Source organism: Macrobrachium rosenbergii, chromosome 56, assembly GCF_040412425.1.
Source record: "Macrobrachium rosenbergii isolate ZJJX-2024 chromosome 56, ASM4041242v1, whole genome shotgun sequence".
Taxonomy (NCBI): Eukaryota; Metazoa; Arthropoda; class Malacostraca; order Decapoda; family Palaemonidae; genus Macrobrachium; species Macrobrachium rosenbergii.
In genome coordinates, this window is record NC_089796.1 from 77,908,863 (window position 1) to 77,933,862 (window position 25,000).

The following is a 25,000-nucleotide window of genomic DNA, read 5'->3' on the forward strand; positions in this document are numbered from 1 at the left end:
TGCTTTCCAGTGTCCGGAAAACATCTCGATATATGTTTGAAGAGCGTTGTGATTCCATAAATGCCATGAATTGTGTTGTTTTATTTACGACGGATCATTAAGCTCCAGACGTATGAGATGGATCAAGTGAAGTACAATATGGGTTCCTCTCCGTCGAACTGATCTAAGGTTCCAGAGGTCCTTTATTCCTCCTCAGCACCGTTGGGCTGCGGAACAGTCTCCCTACTGAGGATGTCGTGCAGTTGGAACTTCAGAAGTTCAAGCGAATATGCAATGCGTTACTACCATAATAGAATTCTCCTTGCGTTGTGCAGCCGGAACTTCGGAAGTTTAAGCGAATATGCAATGCGTTACTACCATAATAGAATTCTCCTTGCGTTGTGCAGCTGGAACTTCGGAAGTTTAAGCGAAGAGGCAATGCATTACTACCATAATACAATTCTCCTTGCGTTGTGCAGCTGGAACTTCAGAAGTTCAAGAGAAGATGCAATGTATTACTAACCTAATACAATTCTCCTTGCGCTGTGCAGCTGGAACTTCAGAAGTTCAAGCGAAGATGTAATGCATTACTGCCCTAATACAGTTCTCCTTGCATTGTGCAGCTGGAACTTCAGAAGTTCAAGCGAAGATGCAATGCATTACTGCCCTAATACAATTCTCCTTGCATTTGAATGCAGTTTTATCTATCTGTTAATTTGTTAATTTATTTCTTCTTTTTTTTTTAATAAGTGATTCTTTCTGTATTTCCCTTTGCCTTCTCTTACTCTTTCCTAATGAACACCATAATATTCCTTGGAAGCTTGAATTTCAAGTCAGTGGTCCCATTGGTGGGCTTGTTCCATGTGAATAGCGTTCATATTCTCAATAATAATAATAATAATAATAATAATAATAATAATAATAATAATAATAATAATTTAGGGGGTGTCGAAAACTTCGTACCCATTGACGTAAATGCCTCAAGATTTCCTTTCAGAGGGAATAATATTTTTTGAGTCGAGTAATACGGGTTAAGACTGCGCAGATGGATGTGACTCTAGGTAGAAAAGGTGTCACGCATGTGATAATTCTGAGATCCGCTCGGTGGCTATGGCAGAGGTTACACTTGTTCCAACTATTCTATGCAAATTTTATGCAAAATTTCAATGCGACAATCCGGTAATCAAGCGTCTCAAGAATATGATGCTTATTTTGAAAAGAAACGGAAAAGCAGAGAAAAGGCAGAGATGAATTGAACTTGAAAATAAAGAATAAACGACAGCTACATACAGTATGTACTATGAACGGTATTAGAAGTATTGATGCATATCTTCTCTTTAAATTAGTCTGAGAACTTTTCATCAATTTATTGGCAATATCAGTAAGTGAATGCATTTATGTTTACGCGTTCATACACACACACACACACACACACAAATCGTAGAACGTGATGAATGTATAAATAAAGGCAAATGCAATCAAGGGAAAGTGAAGCAACTGAGTGGTTGCTAGGCATTTCGACATACGGTCCTTTACTGGTAACGGACCGTGTGTCGAAAGGTTCGCTTGGCAACCACTGGGTGTTGTTTTAGCTTTTTCTGTCTTGTCATTTACTTATATATATATATATATATATATATATATATATATATATATATATATATATATACATATATAGCATGTATATATATACATATATATATATATATATATATATATATATATATATATATATATATATATACATAGATATGTGGTATAAATATTATCCATATGATATAAATCTTCATAAAGTTGGTGGTGTAAATTTCACTTGACCAGCAAAAAAACAAAAAAAATTTAAGCTATTGCCATCAGGTGACATCCGTCATCCAGGAAGACCTCACATCTGGATCATTTTCAAAACAGCAGCACAAAACGAAGCCTTGGTTAGAAAGAACGGCTCTTACCAGTCCTTGCTGCTTCGCCACAGATTGGTCCATAAAATCCCAGGAGACTGTTATTATAGGCTCTGGGATCGTCGTGCATTCAAGGCAGATTTTGGGGAGATTACTGGCGGACTCGTTTCAGTGCCTTGAATTTTGCGAAAGGACGTGATTCTGTGAACAATATAATCGATACTTCCCTTAGGGGGGGTTATTGCCGTCAGTGCACCTCTTATGGTGAACTGTAGGCATTACTTAAAGTGTTTTACAGCGTCTCTTTGGCCCCAAGCTGCAACCCCTTTCATTCCTTTTACTGTACCTCCTTTCATATTCTCTTTCTTCCGTCTTACTTTCCACCCTCTCCTAACAGTTGATTCATAGTGCAACTGCTTTGAGGTTTCCCTCCAGTTACGCCTTTCAAGCCTTTTCACCGTCAGTTTCAGTTTCAGCGCTGAATGACTTCGTGGGTCCCAGCGCTTGGCCTTTGGCCTAAATTCTACATACTGTCTATCAGTATCTTCGATGCTAACGCGTACGCAAACACGCACAAACATATTTACAGGGAAATAACAGCACGCGTGAGGAGAGATTCCAACAATCAGAATAAAAAATCAGAAATAAGAAATTCCGATGAAAAAGTATTAACCCAAGAGCATACCAGGGATAAAACACTGTAGTGTATCTCGCCACAATTGGAAATAGTGTAAATAACCCATTTCTTGCAAGTTAAGTATGCTCAGAAGTGAAGAGAATGTTAAAAAAAAGAAGAATAAATATGAGAGAGAAAAAAAAGTGTAAAGGGTGTACAATCCATTTCTCCAGGCTCTCTTCCTTTCCCCTCAGCCACCATCCCACCCTCTCTCTCTCTCTCTCTCTCTCTCTCTCTCTCTCTCTCCCCTCTCCCCACCCTCCCTCCCCTTGAATGATTTAGGGGGTCGGGCCCAAAACCTCGGGGGAAACACACAATAGCGATAACAAATTCAAATGGTGCGACCTCAGGGAAAACACCGGATATTCACAAAAGGACCTTACTGCAAAGAACCAACTAACTCTGTTGTTACGATTTTTCTTTTTTGTGGGTAAAAAGGAGAGAGAGAGAGAGAGAGAGAGAGAGAGAGAGAGAGAGAGAGAGAGGTGTAAAGACCTCTTCTACACGAAGTAGACACGAAAATGTTCTGCAGAGAAAGGAGAGTTGAGAGGACTTTCCACCAGAAGTAGAATGTTTTGCTGACTGGCTGTGAGAAAGACGTGTTAATTCTGTTTCGATGTGTTTTCCGTTTCTTTAATTCCAGTTACTCTGCCGGGAAATGTTATTAATATTAAAATAATACAGAAGGTTTATTCATCGGTTCCTTAATCCCACCTGGTGTTTTCTGTTATTCCAGCAAAAGGATTTTTCATGACAAGGCGGAATGTAAGGTGCTAGTAAAGGTTGATATTTTGAGGGGAAATTTATGGTAAGGGAAGTTGTTATTATTATTATTATTATTATTATTATTATTATTATTATTATTATTATTATTATTATTATTGTTGTTGTTGTTTTGTATTCGGTTTACTACTACTACTACTACTACTACTAATAATAATAATAATAATAATAATAATAATTATTATTATTATTATTATTATTATTATTATTATTATTATTATTATTATTATTTTGCATTGGGTTAACTACTTCTACTACCACTAGTACTAATAATAATAATAATAATAGTAATACACACACAATAATTATTATTATTATTATTATTATTATTATTATTATTATTATTATTATTATTATTATTATTTCGCATTCGGTTTACTAAGCTTTCTAGAGTAAATAGTTTCTGTTCCAGATGTTTCCTTATTTTGAGCAATAATAATAATTACAGCTTCTTTTATCGACTGATCGGTTTATTTGGCAGTATGCCGCTCCCTCCTTTTTATGGCAACAAGCTCAGGAAACAGCAAGCCCCAGTGATGAGGCTTTAGTGTTAGCCTAGTCTCTCTCTAAACTCTCTCTCTCTCTCTCTCAACTCTCTCTGACCTTTAGCAGAATATAATAATAATAATAATAATAAATAATAAAATTGTTAATCAAGAGAGGACAGGACACTCAAAGGTCCAACTTGCCATTTAGCACCTTACGTTGCCGAGTCGGCAGAGTTAATCTTTTGCAGGCCCGAGTTCGACCTCCGGCCGGCTTAATGAAGAATTAGATAAATTTATTTCTGGTGATAGAAATTCATTTCGCCATAATGTGTTCGGATTCCACAATAAGGAAACACCCGTTGCTAATTAACCAATTAGTTCTCTAGCCCACGTTAAATAAGTCGAAACATCCGGCCAGCTCTTCCTAGAGAGCCTTAATCAGCTCAGTGGGTCTGGTAAAACTAAGGTATACTTAACTTGGCAGAATTAGCAACACAGACCGTTCCATTAATTATGCAAATTAACTATGCAAAACAGTTCAAATTTCGAGTTCCCCGAACTGACCCAGAAGGTAGAATTGTACCTCCGTTCATAGTCTCTTTCTTCTATCTTACTTTCCACCCTCTCTGAAAATTTTCTTGATGTAACTGCGATTTTTCCTACTCTTACACCGTTCAGACCTTCTTACTGTCAGTTTCCCTTTCAGCGCTGAGTGACCTCGTAGGTCCCAGCGCTTGGCCTTTGGCCTAAATTCTATATTTTATTCTGAGAGTCGAGTCTAGGTTTCTGAAGGATGTGATCTTAGCATTATCTCTTATGTGTTGGGGTGAAGTCCATAGCTCTCCTTTGTAAGGGTGATTAAGACCTTAGAATGACATTCTTCATTCTGATCTCTCTCTCTCTCTCTCTCTCTCTCTCTCTCTCTCCGTACTTCACGTGGCATAATGCACAGAACAGAGTGTAAGACTCAGCGCTGGATTCTCTCAGTGTTTTATCCCTGGTCTGCTCTCTGAACTTTCACGGAATGTCACTTAGAATTTTTATCTGATTGGGAATCTCTCTCTCTCGCTCTGCTCTTATTTCTCTCTCTCTCTCTCTTTCTGTGTTCTTCACACTGAATATCACGTAGAAGGGAAAGCAGAAATTGTTCCGGCTTCTTTTGACACTTTGTATTCCATTCTTTAAGAAAACTTTGATTCTAGCTGGGAATATTATCTACTGGGGATTAAATTTACACACACAGACGCACACACACGCACACACACACATATATATACATCTCTCTAATATATATATATATATATATATATATATATATATATATATATATATATATGTATATATATATATATATTATGTATATATACAAATATATATGTATATATTTATAATCACATTGTTTCTGTGTCGACTTCAATAGTGAACTGGTGTGCCTGATAAACAGTCGATAGTGGTGGGTCCAGCAACCTCATTCCAAAGGCTTAAAATTGGTTGGGTAGCTCCTGATCCCTCCCCTGAAGGAGAAAAAAGTAGATATATAATAATAGTATATATATATATATATATATATATATATATATATATGCAAAAGCGATAGAAGAGCTTTTTTTTAACATAAGGCTTAAAATATAACGATAGAATAATTAAGAAACTGTGATATATCTATCTTGCTGAACATGACCAACTTGATATTGAATGTACATTATAGTGCTTCACTGGACTGAACTGAAGATGTATTTCTCCTGCTGTTCTCTAAAGCCTTTTAACTCTACACCGAGTCGATTACTCCATAGTTTTATTTGTTATATTCGAATTGAAATAATGCTGGTACAGTATACCGACCGAAAATACTAAATTAAGTGGTTTGATCTGTAAGTCGAAGTCATGGCAGTATAATCTTCAGTGCAAAGAAAGCGGCATAATATTCATCAAGAAATTTTATCATGTTATTATTGTATATTATTGTTTATTATTAGTATTATCATCTGCAGACGATACTGATTCTTTTGACAATCATGTTGCCTTTTTTTACAGCATAGATCCCGTAGGGGTGGGGAGGCAGTCAGTGCACCCTCACGCGGTGCGCTGTAGGCATTACTTAAGGTTCTTTGTCGCCCTTCCTGCGGCCCCTAGCTGCAACCCTTTCTATTCCTTTTACTGTACCTGTTCATATTCTCTTTCTTCTATTTTACTCTCCACCTTTCGAACCTTTTGCTTTCAGTTTCCCTGTCAGCGCTGAATGACCTCATAGGTCCCAGTCCTTGGCCTCCGGCTTTAAATCTATATTCTGTTCTGTTCTATATCTACGTCCAGACAGTAACACGACCTCCGCCAAAACTGGCAAAGCGCCTGAATAAAAGCACAAGCAAGCAAGTGAGCAAGCAAGTGGGGGAAGCCTTTTGCAAACAGAACGAAACGGCTCAAAAACCAACATGCAAACTCAAAATTCCCCATAATCTCAGCGTTCCACGCCTCACGCGACTCCCCTCCACGCCCGTCACGCCCCGCCGCCCGCAAAGCTTCTGGCGGCTTGCCGTCAAATAATGCATTCGTGGGGACCACAGACCTATATAGGCATTGTTAGGGCTTTTGGGAGGTGCGGGGGGCGGTGGGGGGGGGGGATTATAGGGGAAGAATGGAGGAAATCAAAGGGATTCATTATAGCAACAACAATTATCACAACTTCCAACCTCCGTAGGTGGGTAGCGCCGTCAGTGCACCTCATGCGGTGCACTGTAGGTTATGAACGCTATTCCCAGGCTGGAACCAGCTGCAACCCCTTGTCAAACCTTTTCACCGTCAATTTCAAGTTTCGCTGAAGGACCTCGTATGTGTGTCGGCCTAAAAGTATGCAAGTTCAGCTCGGCACATGGGATCAGAAAGCAATCACTATGTTATACGAATGATAATAATGAGAAAACGAATCCACAGATAGATATGTACACAGTATATGTATATGTATATACATTTAAAGATGAAACTGTTCCTTAAATATATGTACATATACATAACTGTGGATTTGTTTCTCCAATTTAAGACTCATGCTACTATGAGTATTTTTTAATAATAATGATAATAATAGTAATAATTTTTCATCGAGTTTCAGAAACATTGTATTAGGTTAGTATACATTGCATATGTGTTTAATATAATCTGATAATTGAAGAAAAACTATTCATTTAAAATCTTGTGATTTAAAAGATGTATTTCCATATATAACTCTCTAAGCTTAAGAATCTCAACGCAAGGAGAATTTAATAGAAAATATTAATGGAAGAAAAACTATTAAAAAAATTTTCCGATGTACTTAAAAAATCGTAGATTTGTGTTAGTAATTATAACAATCATTGAAGAAAAACTGTTCATTTAAAATCTTGAGATTTAAAACTCGCATGTATATATCCATATATAAGTCTTCAGGTTACGAATTTATTTTGTTTTTTTACTTTTTGTTGATTAAACTTACATTATTTACAATTACAATATGTATACAGTATGGTTACAGAATACATCAACACAGTATACATAGGCATTTCTTTACAGAAACATAATCCATCTAAAATGACATCGAGATGTTTTCGACAGTTAAGCAACGAAACAGGAAAATAATATGTATATACCCATTTGTGAAAATTTTATTTCAACGAGAAATCTTCTCTTGTGTTTCGGCAGTCAGTCACCTGGACCACCCAACGCTGCCCCTGGGCCAAGTCAGCCGAATGGACATGGGCGCCTACCTGTGCATCGCTTCCAATGGAGTCCCGCCCTCGATAAGCAAAAGGATCACTCTGGACGTCGAGTGTGAGTATGGTGGGAGGGTCCAGGGGCGTACCTGTGGCGCTATACGCTGCCAAGCTTGGAACTCTCTTCCTTCTTCCGTTTTCTTCGGTGCTCGGTAGCTTTCATGCTATGTATATATATACATTGGATTGATAATATTACTGCTATCTCCGTTTATCTATATATATATTTGTCATTCAGTAACTTTCTATATGCTTCACTTTGATTGTAATATGTTCCTTTTTGTTTTCGGTATATATACAATTTTAGTGTTGCTTCACTTTGGATTTGGATATATATAATCCCTCTCTGTTTTATATACTCAGTAACTTTCTGTTGCTTCACTTTGGATTTGGAACTCTTTTACTGCTTCCGTTTTCTTTGTCTCTTAATAACTTTGTGTTGCTTCACTTTGGATTGGAACTCTCTTCCTGCTTCTGTTTTCTTCGGTACTCAATAACTTTCTGTTGCTTCACTTTGGAAATGGAACTGCTTACTGCTTTTGACTTTGTCTCTAATAAATTTGTGTTACTTCACTTTGATTATCAATACGTCTCTTCCTTCTGCTGATCTTCGGTACTCAGTAACTTTATTTTGCTTCATGATTTTGGATTTGAAATAATTCCTAATATTCTGTTTTAGAATCAAAGTAACTTTTCCATGTAACCTCTTGGAAAATAAATCACTATCTTCCTGCTTTTGTGAACAAAAACAAAATTTTGATGCGCACTGCAACACTTAGCTTTGGAACTCTTCCTTCTTGAATAACAGGAGGTACAGAGTAACTTTGTGTTGCTTCACTTTTACGGAAATCACTTCGGTAATTGGTACTCAGTAACTTTCTGTTGCTTATTTATAGGAACTTGATGTTAGCACAGATTTGAAGGGATATTGAAAACAGTCTTTTTTGACATTTCCAATTTGGATTGGAATTACTACTGCTTTGTTTAGCAACTGGCTCTAATAACTTTGGATTGCCTTCTCTTTGATTGGAACTCTCTTCCTCTCTTCTGCTTTCTTCGTTGGATAACTTTCTGTTGCAACCCATCTGTTGGAAACAATTGAAACGTCTCTTCCTGCTCCTCTTGTTTTCTTTGTCTCTAAAAAGCTTTTTTGCTTCACTTTTTATTTTTGAAAACAATCTTATTTCTTCTGCTTTCTTCCTCTCTTTAACTTCTGTTGCTTATCTCAAAAATAGAACTACTTCCTCTTCTGTTTTCTCTGTCAAAAAGTAATTTTTTTTTGCTTCACTTTATTTCCTTTCTTTTGCTCTCTTTATCTTTGTTATCTCAAAACTTTCCCGTCGCTTAATTTTGGATTCATCTTCTGTAACTCATTTTCCTTCGCACTTTATTTTGAGTTTCCTTGTCATTTTCCTCGACAGTCTTGGCTATTCCCACCGTCATAGCCAATGAATTGAACAGCTATTTGCATAAATAAAAAATCCTGAGATAGAGAGAGAGGCTGAGACCTGGAGAGAGGAAAAAGGGTTGCGGACATTCAAATTATCCCTGAAAATAAAATAAAAAAATAAAAAGAAAATTCACGGTGCGGCCTTATTATAAAGCTGATGGTAATTCCTCCTTGATGGCGTTTCTGAAACTGTCGAGCACATTTTTTACTTGATGAGCTAATTCAGTACGAACTGGAAGTTCTCTTTCTATGATGTCTCCATGAGGTTTCGAAGGGGATTTATGGGAAAAGGGAGCGGGAGAAGGGAAGGCGTGAGTAAAGGAGTAAATGGACTGGGTTTGGATCCTTGAAATGAAGCCACTGACGGAATTAAGTGAATTAAGGACGACTGGGTTATGTGAAGAGGATTTGACGGGGGGTTGGGAGGAAAGCGATAGACAGAGGAAAGAAAGAGTTGATGGATGTAAGGAGGGATGGTCTCTCTCTCTGGAGCGAGAAAATTAGGAAGGGGTATTTCACCACCTTAAGTAAGGATGAGGCTGCTTTGCAGGTCCTTTGACAGGGTCTCACTAGACCTAGAGAAGGAGCATGACATTCTTTGAAGCTTGAATTAGGGGTATGGCCCTCTGGGATTTGTTAGGGGACAGATAGACAGGAGTTTTATCTTTAAGCAATAAATAATAGAAAGAATAATAGTAACAATGAACACTTAATTAACTAATAATAATAATAACCGATAATGATAAGAAAAATAATCACTGAACTTGAATATAGAATTTAGGCCAAAGTTCCAAACACTGAATAGAGTTCATTCAGAATAATAATGAAATAACAATAATAATAATAATAATAACAATAATAATAACCTACACTATGGAATCAATTGTTATTAGAGGGTGGAGGGTGAAGAAGATGAAGAAAGAGAATTTGAAAGGCGGAATTGCAATAAAAGGAATTTAGTGGGCTTGTTCCATATGAATAGGGTTCTTCATCTCTCTGAAGGTAATAATAATAAGACACTTACACAATGCCTAATAATAGTGCACTGCATGAGGTAATGATAACGAAATAATCTTGTCCTTGAATTTCAAGTGGGCTTGTTCCATTTGAATAGAGAACATCCAAAATAATAATGATAAAATAATGAGGTTGTAAAATAATTTTTTAATTATAATAATAATTTATCTTAATTAATATGAATTCTGAAGACTTGGAAACGGAAGTCACTGAATTCAAGTCATTTTCTCGTTTAGTGGGCTTGTTTTATGAATAAACAGTTTGTGAGTAAAAAAATACGCATTATAAAATAATGGAAATCAATAACACATAATAATAATAACAGAATAATTTCTCTGTCCGTTCATTTTCAGTTTATATTTAGAAAAAAAAATTTTTTCCTCCTTCCATGCTTGAAATATATATATATAAAAAACTACTTTCATTCCTGACCTTGAGACCTTGTGGCCCTGTCGAAATTATTGAGCGTGTCCAATGACGTGGCTGAAATGGCTGTGAAACATAAGAAGGCATTTATCCAATCCAGCTGTCAATCAACGTCTCAAAGTATTATCCAAAATGTCTTGTGATTTAAAATAATGGCCGAGAGAGAAAGAGTGACATTTATTACATCTGGAAGTCCTGTTAGTGATGAGGAATAGAGTGAGAGGGAGATTTATTTCAAAATCGTTTTGAAGGGATTGTCATTTGAAATTGGTATTTAACCTAATGATCATTCAGATTTCGGATTAAGAGCCCAACCTTATGATCAAGATTTTAGATTAAGATATAATTATTTCTCAACCATTTGTGCCAGGGATTGTCATTGGAAATTGGAATGGCAAGCATTTTATGAAAACTAAGAGTTTAGATGTAAGACAACGAAACTATTCTGATCATAGATTTGAAAAAAGAAAACTTATTTCAAAATCATTGTCAACAGGAGTGTCATCTGAAATTGAAATTCCTGAATTTTAGAAGATAGATATTTTAGATTGTTATGATTTCTGTACTGTAGGAATCCAGAAATGTCGCGTTTAGGCAGAGCTGATAAGCATCACAATCCATAGATCACTCCACAAGTCCTTTCTGCCCAACGCTGTTAGAGAGAAAGTTAAAAATAAGAAACGCCTGAACCAGGTCCAGATAAAAGGTGAACGAAAGAGTCTAACTAACTCCTCCTTGGCCCAAAGCTCCTAACAAGAGACTCAACGTGTGTTACTGTATATCCTATATTCAGTCCTGTCTATATATGCTATATCAGTCCATATAAACGAGATATATAACAAAAACATTAAATATTTCAGGAAAACGGTCAGTGACGTCACTTACGAGAAGGAAAGAGGCAAACAATCAGTTTACCATTTCCTTTAACTCTTCCCATGGCTTATCATCGTGACTGAAAATTTTATTTTTATTCTTGGATCTTGATTTTGTTCTCTCTTTCCTTTTAATCTATATCCCTTGGTTCTCATGCCTTCTTGTTAAGCCAAACTGTGCAAAATCTTGTTAGATATCAGGTATTATTGTTCTGGAGACTATGAGGCCTTTCTTACTGTGGTCATTGTCCATTGTATCTGGGATTTCTTCCTGGTATCCTGGTGTAGCAGCCATGCTGAATCTCTCTCTCTCTCTCTCTCTCTCTCCTCCATTTGTCCTGACTTTTTATTTTTAGTAGAATGTATTTGATATTGTGAATTTATGCTTCTAACAAAGTAGTCCAAAGACTGCAAAAATAAAATAGATTGAAGATAAGAATGCCAGGTAGAAATCGATTAGAATGGCATTTGTCTCCTGATTAACTTTTTGTACTTAAACACAGAGAGGGAAGAGAGAGAGAGAGAGAGAGAGAGAGAGACTCAGATTTGAGAGGTAGTCGAAAGGGATCAATTACACTAAGAGACAAAACAGATAGACAGATAGAGACAGAAAGGAACCATTTTGCCAAAAAAAATTAAATCCTTTTGCCTTTCCTAACAGTAACCTCAAATGCACGTGCCCAATCAGCTCGTGGGCGCCCCGCTGTCGACGGACGTCAGCCTGGAGTGCTTCGTGGAGGCCCACCCTCGGGCCATCACCTACTGGGAGTTTGCGGGCTCCATGGTCATGAATACCTCGAGGGTCACTACAGACACCATCGAGAAACTCTACAGATACATATGCTTCCCGTCATTAAAGGTACGCTTTGTTGTTGTTGTTGCTTCAGATTTAGCTGCCTTGAAGGTCATGGGCGCTGGGACCTAGAGGTTATTCAACCTATGCTGATGATGAGTCCAGAGATGGAGGGAAGACAGATAAGAGGCTCTGAAGAAGCTGGGGTAATCGATTTGTCAAATGTCGTGGTGTTGCATCAGATCTCTCACTCTCTCTCTCTCTCTCTCTCTCTCTCTATATATATATATATATATATATATATATATGGCTTATATATATATAATATATGCATATATATAATATATTTTAATAACAGGAAAACCTGTCGTAGATAGGATGGTATTTAGCTGAGATTTTTATTCAAAGAAAAAAAGTTCTGGCTGTCGTTGAAATCTTGTAACTTTATTTTTAATAAAAGAAAACTTTAGATACCATCCAGTTGGAATGTGGTCTTGTTCTTAACTGTATTCATGCACAGAACAATTGCGCAAGTGATCATGTATATATATATATATAAATATTTATACACATGTATGTACTGTATATGCATTTATATATATACATGTATATATATATGTGCATTTATATACATACACATATGTAAATATATATATATATATACAGAAATTTATTTCTGTTCCATTAATGTGATTGTGTGTTGATGATTTCTATATATATATATATATATATATATATATATATATATATATATATATATATATGTATATATATATATATATATATATACATATATATGTGTGTGTGTTTTGTAATTTTATTTATTCATTTTGTACTTGTAAAAATGATGATAAAAACGAGCACTTCTCTCTCTCTCTCACTCTCCCTACACATGTACAGGTTAAAAATCAACTAATCACACCAAATTGTTGCTTAACCTTTGCATGATAAATATTTGTCTTTTCAAAATCTTGTTGCCTCGATGCAGCCATCCTGAATAAAACAGAAAGTAATACATCATGAATGGATACACTTTTGTAGTCTCCATTTATATATATATATATATATATATATATATATATATATATATATATATATATATATATATATATATATATATATATATATACAGAATATATATATGTATATAATATATATTGTATATAATATATATGCACGTATATGTGTACAAATGTATGTGTGTATGTATATATATATATATATATATATATACATTTATATATATTATATATATATATATATGTATATATACATTTATATACTTATGTATATATATAGACGTATATGTATACAACAAACAGTTGGTCAACATACTGTATATTAATCCCCAGATTAATCAAAAGAGGTGCAAAAGGTTGAAGTGATTAGACGAAATCGATCCAGCTTTACCTGAGATCGAACCAAGACTCTGAAGTTATGATTTCTGAAAGAAAGAGAAAGTGAATGTTTATATATATATATATATATATATATATATATATATATATATATATATATATATATATATATATATATATATATATATATATATATATATATATATATATATAAATTATTTGAAAATTATGCAATGGCGCAGTGAAGTACACTTTGCAACCTTGCATATATCTTAAGCTTCAAAATGATTTTGATTTTTTAGTTCGTGGTGTTATTAGTTTTCTGTAAAAGAAAACTATTGTGCTGGCTTTGTCTGTCCGTCCGCACTTTATTCTGTCCGCCCTCAGATCTTGAAAACTACTGAGGCTAGAGGGCTGCAAACTAGTATGTTGGTCATCCACCCTCCAATCATCAAACATACCAAATTGCAGCCCTCTAGCCTCAGTAGTTTTGATTTCATTTAAGGTTAAATTTAGCCATAATCGTGCTTCTGGCAACGATATAGGATAGGCCACCACCGGGCTGTGGTTTAAAGTTTCAAGGGCAGCGGCTCACACAGCATTATACCGAGACCACCGAAAGATAGATCTATTTTCGGTGGCCTTGGTTATACGCTGTAGTGGCTGCACAGAAAACTCGGTTGCGCCGAAGAAACTTCTGCGCATTTTCTACTTGTTTTTAACAATGTAATCAAACCACCATCTGGACAAATCTGATGTTTTTCGTTTCCTCAGAGAGATAAGTATGTGGTTAGGAAAAGGAATTTTTCCTGTTTATAACTATTCCAATAGGCGTCGCCAATGTTTTGTTCTGTTTTGGAGCAACCGTTGAAAATGAACGGAGAACCGTCAACATATGCATCGCTAATTGAATGTAAGAACCCTAGGAAACGTATTATAATTATTGATAAACAATGATGCCATGTTGCTTCTGGCATACGAAGAACCAAACGCAATTGCCTGCAAGCTCTTTCCAAGAGCAAAATTGCTGGGAATCTTAATCAGCTGCCCTAAAAGGAGGCGCGGAATCCCGGACTCTGCTCTCAGAGGGAGTTTAATGGCCGGGTTTGTTTTAATCTTTTTCGCAAAATCTCGTTAACTCCGGAAGTGGATGTAACAATGGATGTCTATTGGTCGTGGTACTCTCCCGAAGAGGTAATTAGATCTCTGAGAAACTAATTGACGGTCGGCCAAAGACGAGACGCGCGAATTTATCTCATTCGACTTCATGTTTTGGGTAGAAGTAATCTGATGCCTTGTATGGATGGGACCAATACGATTGGCTGGTTGGATGAACTAATGTGCTTCCATGTTTGGATGGAACTAACCTGATTCCAAGTTTTTATGGAAACTTCTAAATCCATGTTTGGATGGAACTAATGTGATTCCATGTTTGGATGGAACTAATGTGATTCCATGTTTGATGGAACTATTGTGATTCCAGCGTTTGGATGGAAATCCATGTGATTCCATGTTTGGCTGGAACTAATGTGCTTCCATGTTTGGATGAAACTATTTTGATTCCATGTTTGGATGGAACTAATGTGATTCCATGTTTGGATGGAACTAATGTGATTCTATGTTTGCATGGAACTAATGTGATTCCATGTTTGGATGGAACTAATGTGATTCCATGTTTGGATGGAACTAATGTGATTCCATGTTTGGATGGAACTAATGTGATTCCATGTTTGGCTGGAACTAATGTGATTCCATGTTTGGATGGAACTAATGTGATTCCATGGTGGAACTAATGGATTCCATGTTTGAACTAATCGTGATTCCATGTTTGGATGAAACTCAATGGTGATTCTATGTTTGGATGGAACTAATGTGATTCCATGTTTGGATGGCACTAATGTGATTCTATGTTTGGATGGAACTAATGTGATTCCATGTTTGGATGGAACTAATGTGATTCCATGTTTGGATGGAACTAATGTGCTTCGATGTTTGGACGGAACTAATGTGTTTCCGTGTTTGGATGGAACTAATGTGATTCCATGTTTGGATGGAACTAATGTGTTTCCATGTTTGGATGGAACTAATCTAATTCCATGTTTGGATGGAACTAATGTGCTTCGATGTTTGGATGGAACTAATGTGTTTCCATGTTTGGATGGAACTAACCTGATTCCAAGTTTTTATGGAAACTTCTAAATCCATGTTTGATGGAACTAATGAATGTTTGGATGGACCAATGTGCTTCTGGGCTGTTTGGATGGAACTAATGTGCTTCGTTTGGATGGAACTCCAAGTTTTTATGGAAACTTCAAATGTATGGGAACTTGGGTTCCATAGGAACTAATGTGCTTCCATGTTTGCTTCCGCGTTTGGATGGAACCAATGGAACTAACCTGTGCTTCCAAGTTTTTAATGTGCTTAAATTTCTAAACTCTCCCATGTTTGGATGGAACTAATGATTCCATGCTTGACTAATGTTTGGATGGAACTAATGTGCTTCCATGTTTGGATGGAACTAATGTGCTTAATGTTTGTATGGGTTCTGGTTCCATGTTTGGATGGAACCAATGTGCTTCCATGTTTGGATGGAACTAATATGCTTCCATGTTTGGATGGAACTACTGTGCTTTGGATGGAACTAATGTGCTTCCATGTTTGATGTAACTGTGCTTACTAATTGGATGGAACTAATGTGCTCCCATGTTTGATGGAACTAATGTGATTCCATGTTTGGATGGAACTAATATGCTCCATGTTTGGATGGAACTAATGTAAAATTCAATGGAACTGTTTTCATGTTTGATGGAATCGAATGTTTTTATGAAACTTCCCATGTTTGGATGTAACTAATGTGATTCCATGTTTGATGGAACTAATGCTTCCATGTTTGATGGAACTAATGTTTCCATGTGGAACTAATCCATGTTTGGATGGAAATCCACGTGATTCCATGTTTGATGGAACTAATATGCTTCCCATGTTTGGATGGAACTAATGTGCATCCACATGTTTGGGATGGAACTAATGCTTCCATGTTTGATGGAACTAATGTGCTTCCATGCCTAATGTTTGGGATGGAACTGACCTGATTCCAAGTTTTTATGGAAAACTTAAATCCATGTTTGGCTGAACTAATCCATGTTTGGGAACTGTGATTCCACTAATGTGTTTCATGTTTGATGGAATTAATCATGTTTGTTTGGATGAAACTATTTTGATTCCATGTTTGATGGAACTAATGTGATTCCATGTTTCCAATAACGCACGTGCTTGCATACGGATCGAACTAATGTGCTTCCATGTTTGATTGAACCTTCCATGTTTGGATGGAACTAACCTGATTCAAAGTTTTGCGGAAACTTCTAAATCCGTGTTTGGATGGAACTAATGTGATTCCATGTTTGGATGGAACTAATGTGTTTGGATGGAAATCTGTTCCATGCTTGTTGAACTAACCTGATTCAAGTTTTATGGAAACTTCTAAATCCACATGTTTGGGCGGAACTAATGTGATTCCATGTTTGGATGGAACTAATGTGATTCCATGTTTGGATGGAAGTAATGTGTTTCATGTTTGGATGGAACTAATCTAATTCCATGTTTGGATGGAACTAATGTGCTTCCATGTTTGGATGGAACTAATGTGATTCCATGTTTGGATGGAACTAATGTGCTTCCATGTTTGGATGGAACTAATGTGCTTCCATGTTTGGATGGAACTAATGTGCTTACATGTTTGTATGGAACTAATGTGGTTCCATGTTTGGATGGAACTAATGTGCTTCCATGTTTGGATGGAACTAATATGCTTCCATGTTTGGATGGAACTAATGTGCTTCCACGTTTGGATGGAACTAATGTGCTTCCATGTTTGGATGTAACTAATGTGCTTACATGTTTGGATGGAACTAATGTGCTCCCATGTTTGGATGGAACTAATGTGATTCCATGTTTGGATGGAACTAATGTGCTTCCATGTTTGGATGGAACTAATGTGCATCCATGTTTGGATGGAACTAATGTGTTTCCATGTTTGGATGGAACTGAATTCCTTTTATGGTTCCCAAGTTTTTGTTTGGATGGAACTAATGTGATTCCATGTTTGGATGGAATCCATGTTTGGATGGAACTAATCTAATTCCATGTTTGGATGGAACTAATGTGATTCCATGTTTGGATGGAACTAATATGCTTCCATGTTTGGATGGAACTAATGTGCTTACATGTTTGGATGGAACTAATGTGCTTCCATGTTTGGATGGAACTAATGTGCTTCCATGTTTGGATGGAACTAATGTGTTTCCATGTTTGGATGGAACTAACCTGATTCCAAGTTTTTATGGAAACTTCTAAATCCATGTTTGGCTGGAACTAATGTGATTCCATGTTTGGATGGAACTAATGTGATTCCATGTTTGGATGGAACTAATGTGTTTCCATGTTTGGATGGAATTAATCTAATTCCATGTTTGGATGGAACTAATGTGCTTCCATGTTTGGATGAAACTATTTTGATTCCATGTTTGGATGGAACTAATGTGATTCCATGTTTGGATGGAACTAATGTGCTTGCATGTTTGGATTGAACTAATGTGCTTCCATGTTTGGATTGAACTAATGTGCTTCCATGTTTGGATGGAACTAACCTGATTCCAAGTTTTTATGGAAACTTCTAAATCCGTGTTTGGATGGAACTAATGTGATTCCATGTTTGGATGGAACTAATGTGTTTCCATGTTTGGATGGAACTAATCTGTTCCATGCTTGGCTGGAACTAACCTGATTCCAAGTTTTTATGGAAACTTCTAAATCCATGTTTGGGCGGAACTAATGTGATTCCATGTTTGGATGGAACTAATGTGATTCCATGTTTGGATGGAAGTAATGTGTTTCCATGTTTGGATGGAACTAATCTAATTCCATGTTTGGATGGAACTAATGTGCTTCCATGTTTGGATGAAACTAATGTGATTCCATGTTTGGATGGAACTAATCTGATTCCATGTTTGGATGGAACTAATGTGCTTGCATTTTTGGATGGAACTAATGTGCTTCCATGTTTGGATGGAACTAACCTGATTCCAAGTTTTTATGGAAACTTCCAAATCCGTGTTTGGATGGAACTAATGTGATTCCATGTTTGGCTGGAACTAATGTGTTTCCATGTTTGGATGGAACTAATCTGTTCCATGTTTGGATGGAACCAACCTGATTCCAAGTTTTTATGGAAACTTCTAAATCCATGTTTGGATGGAACTGATGTGATTCCATGTTTGGACGGAACTAATGTGATTCCAAGTTTAGATGGAGCTAATCTGATTCCATCTAAACTTGCAATCAGATTAGTTCCATCCAAACATGGAACTAATGTGATGCCAGGTTTGAGTGGAACTAATCTGATTCCATATTTTTATGGAAACTTCTAAATCCATGTTTGGATGGAAATCATCTGATTCCCTGTTTTTGTAGAACTAATAAATTTTCACTTTCTTTTCATATTACCCTAAATAGTCTTTAATGTACAGTAGGGATGTTAGTGTAATTAAAAGGTAAAAATAACATCTGTCTAATGTGACACTATCAACTCATTATGGATAATTCTGTGAGCATTCATAGTTCTTCAATATTTAAGTACGGTTAAATATAACTAATCTGGTCATATGCTTGGTTGGAACTTAACTGATACAATCAGCCATAACTAATCTGACCATAAACTTGTCTAGAACTTAATTGATTCAATCAGCCATAGTTAACTAATTTGACCATATGCTTGGCTGGAACTTAATTGATACAATCAGCCATAACTAATCTGACAATAAGCTTGCCTGGAACTTAATTGATACAATCAGCCATAACTAATCTGACCATAAGCTTGGCTGGAACTTAACTGATACAATCAACCATAACTACTCTGACTATATGCTTGGCTGGAACTTAATTGATACAATCAGCCATAACTAATCTGACCATAAGCTTGGCTGGAACTTAATTGATACAATCAGCTATAACTAATCTGACCATATTCTTGGCTGGAACTTAATTGATACAATCAGCCGTAACTAATCTGATCGTATGTTTGTCTAGAACTTAATTTATACAGTCAGCCATAACTAATCTGACCATATTCTTGGCTGGAACTTAATTGATACAATCAGCCGTAACTAATCTGAACCTATGTTTGTCTAGAACTTAATTGAAACAGTCAGCCATAACTAATCTGACCATATTCTTGGCTGGAACTTAATTGATACAGTCAGCCATAACTAATCTGACCATATTCTTGGCTGGAACTTAATTGATACAATCAGCCGTAACTAATCTGATCATATGTTTGTCTAGAACTTAATTGATACAGTCAGCCATAACTAATCTGACTATATTCTTGGCTGGAACTTAATTGATCCAGTCAGCCATAACTAATCTGACCATATTCTTGGCTGGAACTTAATTGATACAATCAGCCGAAACTAATCTGATCGTATGTTTGTCTAGAACTTAATTTATACAGTCAGCCATAACTAGTCTGACCATATTCTTGGCTGGAACTTAATTGATCCAGTCAGCCATAACTAATCTGACCATATTCTTGGCTGGAACTTAATTGATACAATCAGCCATAACTAATCTGACCATATGCTTGGCTGGAACTTAATTGACTATCTTTTAATATTACCCTAAATAACCTTCGCAAAGTGGATAACAGAGTGATTAGAATATAAATATCACATCTGTTTAATGTGAATGCCATTAATTCAGTCTGTATCATTCTGTGAGTAGTCTTAGTTCCTAGATCTTCAAGTTCAGCAATGCAAAAATGTTGACGAAGATCAAGAACGAACCTGACACGCCACTCGCTCCCCCAAAAAAAAAAAAAAAAAAAAAAACTAGGATTGCTCCACCCCGCTCAGTGCATTCTTCAAAAACGCGTGAGAGTGACGTATTTGTCTGGGGCGCAAGACTGAGCCCTCAATTGTCATTTTTCATGGGACTTTGGGATTGCGTATTTTGTATGATCTAGTCGGCAATTGGTTTCACGCCTTTACTATGAAAGTGATTGGAGTTTGTTTGTGTGTGTGTCTGTGTGTGTGTGCGTCTGTGTCTGTATTTACACGTGATTTAATGAGTAGGAAAGCCAACGCAATGAGGCACACGAGACGCTGTAAAGAAAACAGAGCTAATATCAGAACTTTTACTAAAATTATTGACTTTAATCTTCACCTTGTAATGGCAAAGAGATATCACAAGTTAGTAATGTTCCTTCAATTTCCTTTTCACCGAGTACAAATGGCTTAAAAAATGTTTAATATTGTCTGATTGTCTGTGAGAGAGAGAGAGAGAGAGAGAGAGAGAGAGGGGGGTATAAATGGCCTAAAAAATTTTTAATGTGCGTGCGAGAGAGAATACAAATTGCTTGAAAAAATATTTGAATATTGTGAGAGAGAGAGAGAGAGAGAGAGAGAGAGAGTGAGTACAAATGTTTTAAATTTTCAGTGTGTGAGAGAGAGAGAGAGAGAGAGAGTACAAATGGCTTTAAAATTTTTCAGAGAGAGAGAGAGAGAGAGAGAGAGAGAGAGAGAGTACAAATGGCTTTAAAATTTTTCAGTGTGTGAGAGAGAGAGAGAAAGAAAGAGAGAGAATACAGATGGCTAGAAAAAATTTTTAATATTGTGTGTGCGAGAGAGGAGAGAGAGAGAGAGAGAGAGAGAGAGGGTAAATCCCCCTGAATAAAATATTCCTTTTAACCGCTCGGGAGAAGCCAAAGAGTCTCCGGAAAGACAGCAAAAGCAGCAACAGCGCCGAGAGTGCAGACAAAGTAAGAACAGCAAGGGGGCTAAGGTCCCACTAGCTAGGCGGTTAGGGTAGGGGTAGGAAAGGGTAGAGAGAGAGAGAGAGGGGGGAGGGGGAAGGAGGGAGGGAGTGGGGAGATGGGAGCATATTGGTTAGGGGCATGGAAGTCTGTGAAAGCTTTATTTACTCTCTTATCTTAAGCCGATTGAAGCATTACCTTTCCCACGCGTGTGTGTGCACGCACGAACGCACACACACACACACACACGCACGTCATCTTCTTCTTCTTCTTCTTCTTCTTCTTCTTCTTCTTCTTCTTCTCCTCCAACATGGTGTTTGCTTATATCTTTCTCACTTTCTTACTTCCCCCAACAGACCTCCAGGAGAGTGACTTCGGGACTTACAAATGCATCTCCAAGAACAGCATCGCCGAGACTGATGGATCCATCACCCTAAACAGTAAGTTGATAATGGCTTTGTGTTTGTGTATGTATATATATATATATATATATATATATATATATATATATATATATATATATATATATATATATATATATATTTATATATATATATATATATATATATAATATATATATATATATATATAAATATATATAAATATATACACGCCTGAGAATCAGAAAAACCTGACGACATGAAGATTCCGGTAAAACTCACTGAAACCACAAAAGCAATTGCCTTCAATGAAAATTGTCTTAGAGAAAAACTATGCCCTAAAAAGTATATATATATATATATATATATATATATATATATATATATATATATATATTTTATATTTATATATGTATATATAAACACGCACACATATGTGTATGTATATATATAAAATAGTGCTTTTGTACAATTATTCAGAAGATGAACCCTGTTCATGTTCATTGCTTGAAACAAATCCAAAGAAAGGGCCTTGCTTGAAAATTCAAGAAAAACATCCAAAGAATATGGTGCTCATTCGGAAGAAATAAATAAAGGACCTCAGGAACTGAGAGGTTCGACAGCGAGGCACATTTACTGCATATTGGTGCTGTTGTACAGCAAATCTGATTGCTCTGGGCAGGAAAATGGGATCAGGGATCGATTGTGGATGTGAAAGATCTCTGTAAAAAAAAAAAAAAAAACAGAAAACGTGTGAGAGATAAGGAGCCAGCCCTGAGGAACGCCTGTCTTTGTAAGCTCATGCGACACCGTAAAACATTTCTCCTTGTGTTTTTTGACTTACGTTTTTATCTGTTTATTTGTTGAAATGTTGATTTTTGCTTTTCTAATGAATGATCTCTTCTTTCTGTTTTTTCGTATTACCTTCTGAATAGGGATCATCTTCTGAATAATAATAATAATAATAATAATAATAATAATAATAATAATAATAATAATAATCTCAAGACAACCTGATCGAACCGACCTCACAGGCAAAGGTTGCTAGAAAACTTGTTCTCGTGACACCGTCCTCATAGCCGAGTTCACAGTGGGCGCATACTGGCTTCCTCAGATGGAGCATCCATACTTGACAAGAGTGAAGAGCAGAGCAAATGGAGAAATGTAAGGTACACGGACAATAGTAGAAGAAAGGCGAGACAGTGGAAATGACACATGCCTTAGGAAGTGTGCCACAGTCTCTTAAAGGATAGGAATAGGAATATAGAATCTAGGCCAGTGGCCAAGCGCTGGGACCTACGAGGTCATTCAGCGCTGAAAGGGAAATTGACAATAAAAAGGTCGGAAAGGTGTAACAGGAGGAAAACTTCGCAGTTGCACTGGAAAGTCAGATAGAAGAAAGATAATATGAATGGAGGAAGTACAGAAAAAGGAATGAAAGATGTTGCAGCTAGGGACCGAAGGGGCACTGCAAAGAGCCTTAAGTAATGCCTACAGTGCACCACCCTACGGGGCACAGACTCTTAAACTAGTGTGCGTTGACATGAACGATATTGACAGGAAGTCTGTCCGACAGTCTTACAATTAAAGGGAAGCAGCGAGACATCTTGGCACCTTAGCAGACTGTGGATGTTTTTCCAAGCTAAAGGGGAACGAAGGCTGGATAGTATAGAGTGGTTGGTTCTGCTTGCAAACTCAGCTTAACTCAACTTATTTTGTTTATGTCTACGCTAACTTACGTGTCTTGTCTCCCCTTGCCTTTGAGAACGAAAGATTAAGAGTACTTCATTTATTATCGTAATTAACTTCCAATTAAAGACACGTGTTAAATTATATTCCGTGTTAAAGTACATCTCAGTTCAATCTTGTAGCTGATATTGAATTTGTCATTAACAAGCTTCTTCTTTTTTTCAGAAACTTACCGCCCGACTTCTCCTCCACAAACTATGCTGCACAGTTCTGATGGTAAGCTTACAAAATAGGTGCTCTAATTAATGTATAGCTTACACACACACACATACACATACACACACACGCACACACACACACACAAACACACACACACACATATATATATATATATATATATATATATAGTATGTAAAATCATCACATATTCGCAAGGGATTTCAGTAAACATTCCATTAGTTCATCTCCGTTAGAACTCCCTCCTTTCATTAAGCTTTATAGCCAAACACGCATTGCGTGTGTGCATTTTCCCTTCTTCTCTCATTAACCTCCTCTCTGTCCCTCTCTCTCTCTCTCTCTTTCCATCATGCGACCCCTTTTCCTGCCCATTAACTGCAGCATCACTTAAAACCTCAGGCACCGACGTTAGATGTATCCATTAAGTAAAGAATGAGGGGCGCCATGAAACAGCGTCCTCATTACACCAACATTCGTCCGCCATACTGCCACCACTTTTCCACATACACAATCATAAACCACTCTGCACTCACTTATCCCGATTGCTGTCGTGTCCCGTTGTGGCCAGCGCTGCTTGCGTCAGGGCCGTGTGCTTTTTCGTTGGGAATTTTAGTAGCTGTATCTATTTATTTCATTTTATTTATTTAGCGTTTTAGTTACTTCATACGTTCACCCACTTTTACTGGCGCGCTTGGCCGGTAGGATTTAGGGGGAGGGGGAGGCTGGTTCACGTTCCTACCACCAAACGGGGCGATAACCTATATTTGGTGCTACTATAGTTGGCGGCCTACCAGCGTGTTTCTACACTGTTTCGCCGTGTTTAGTACTAGCCCCCAGGGGATCAAATGTCCCTAAGAGCACTTGATCACATTTGATCTCCGAGGGACTAGTACTAAATGCAGCGAAACACCTTTGATGATCCCCTAGGCAGACCGCCTACTATAGTAGCACCCTATTTTTTTTCTCTTTTGTGAGTGACTTTTACCACCGCCATCTAGTATCAGGGTTTCGAGTTTGCCCAGGGGAACTGTCAGTTATAACTACAATCATAATGTTATTTCACAGCTGTACCAACAGCTTAACTCCCATACATCACTCCCCCATCGTCATACTTATTTCATTCTCTGCTCTTTACTACGAGAATCACTCTACCGCGACCGCCATTTCACTTTCAACTACAGATCTCTAGACAAATTCCGTAGGGGGTCACTGCCGTCTTTGCTCATCACGCAGTGCGCTGTACGCATTACTTTCTTCTTTTTTTATTTTTTGCAGTGTTCCTTCCTTAGGCCCCTAGCTGCAACCCCTTTCACTCCTTTTACTGTGCCTCCGTTCATATTTTCTTTCTTCCATCTTACTGTTCTCAACCCTATCCGAGAATTGCTTCATAGTGCAACTGAG

The 25,000-nt window shown here is 36.9% G+C and overlaps 1 protein-coding gene across 1 annotated transcript in view; it reads left to right on the top strand.

Annotated features, from left to right (window-relative positions):
* The window catches only part of LOC136836256 (uncharacterized), a 277,378-nt gene that overhangs the window by 249,217 nt on the left and 3,161 nt on the right, over positions 1-25,000 (top strand). The window contains 5 exon segments of the mRNA XM_067100263.1: positions 7,497-7,719; positions 12,002-12,162; positions 12,165-12,191; positions 21,650-21,733; positions 23,588-23,638. Coding sequence (XP_066956364.1) covers positions 7,497-7,719; positions 12,002-12,162; positions 12,165-12,191; positions 21,650-21,733; positions 23,588-23,638 — 546 coding nt within the window.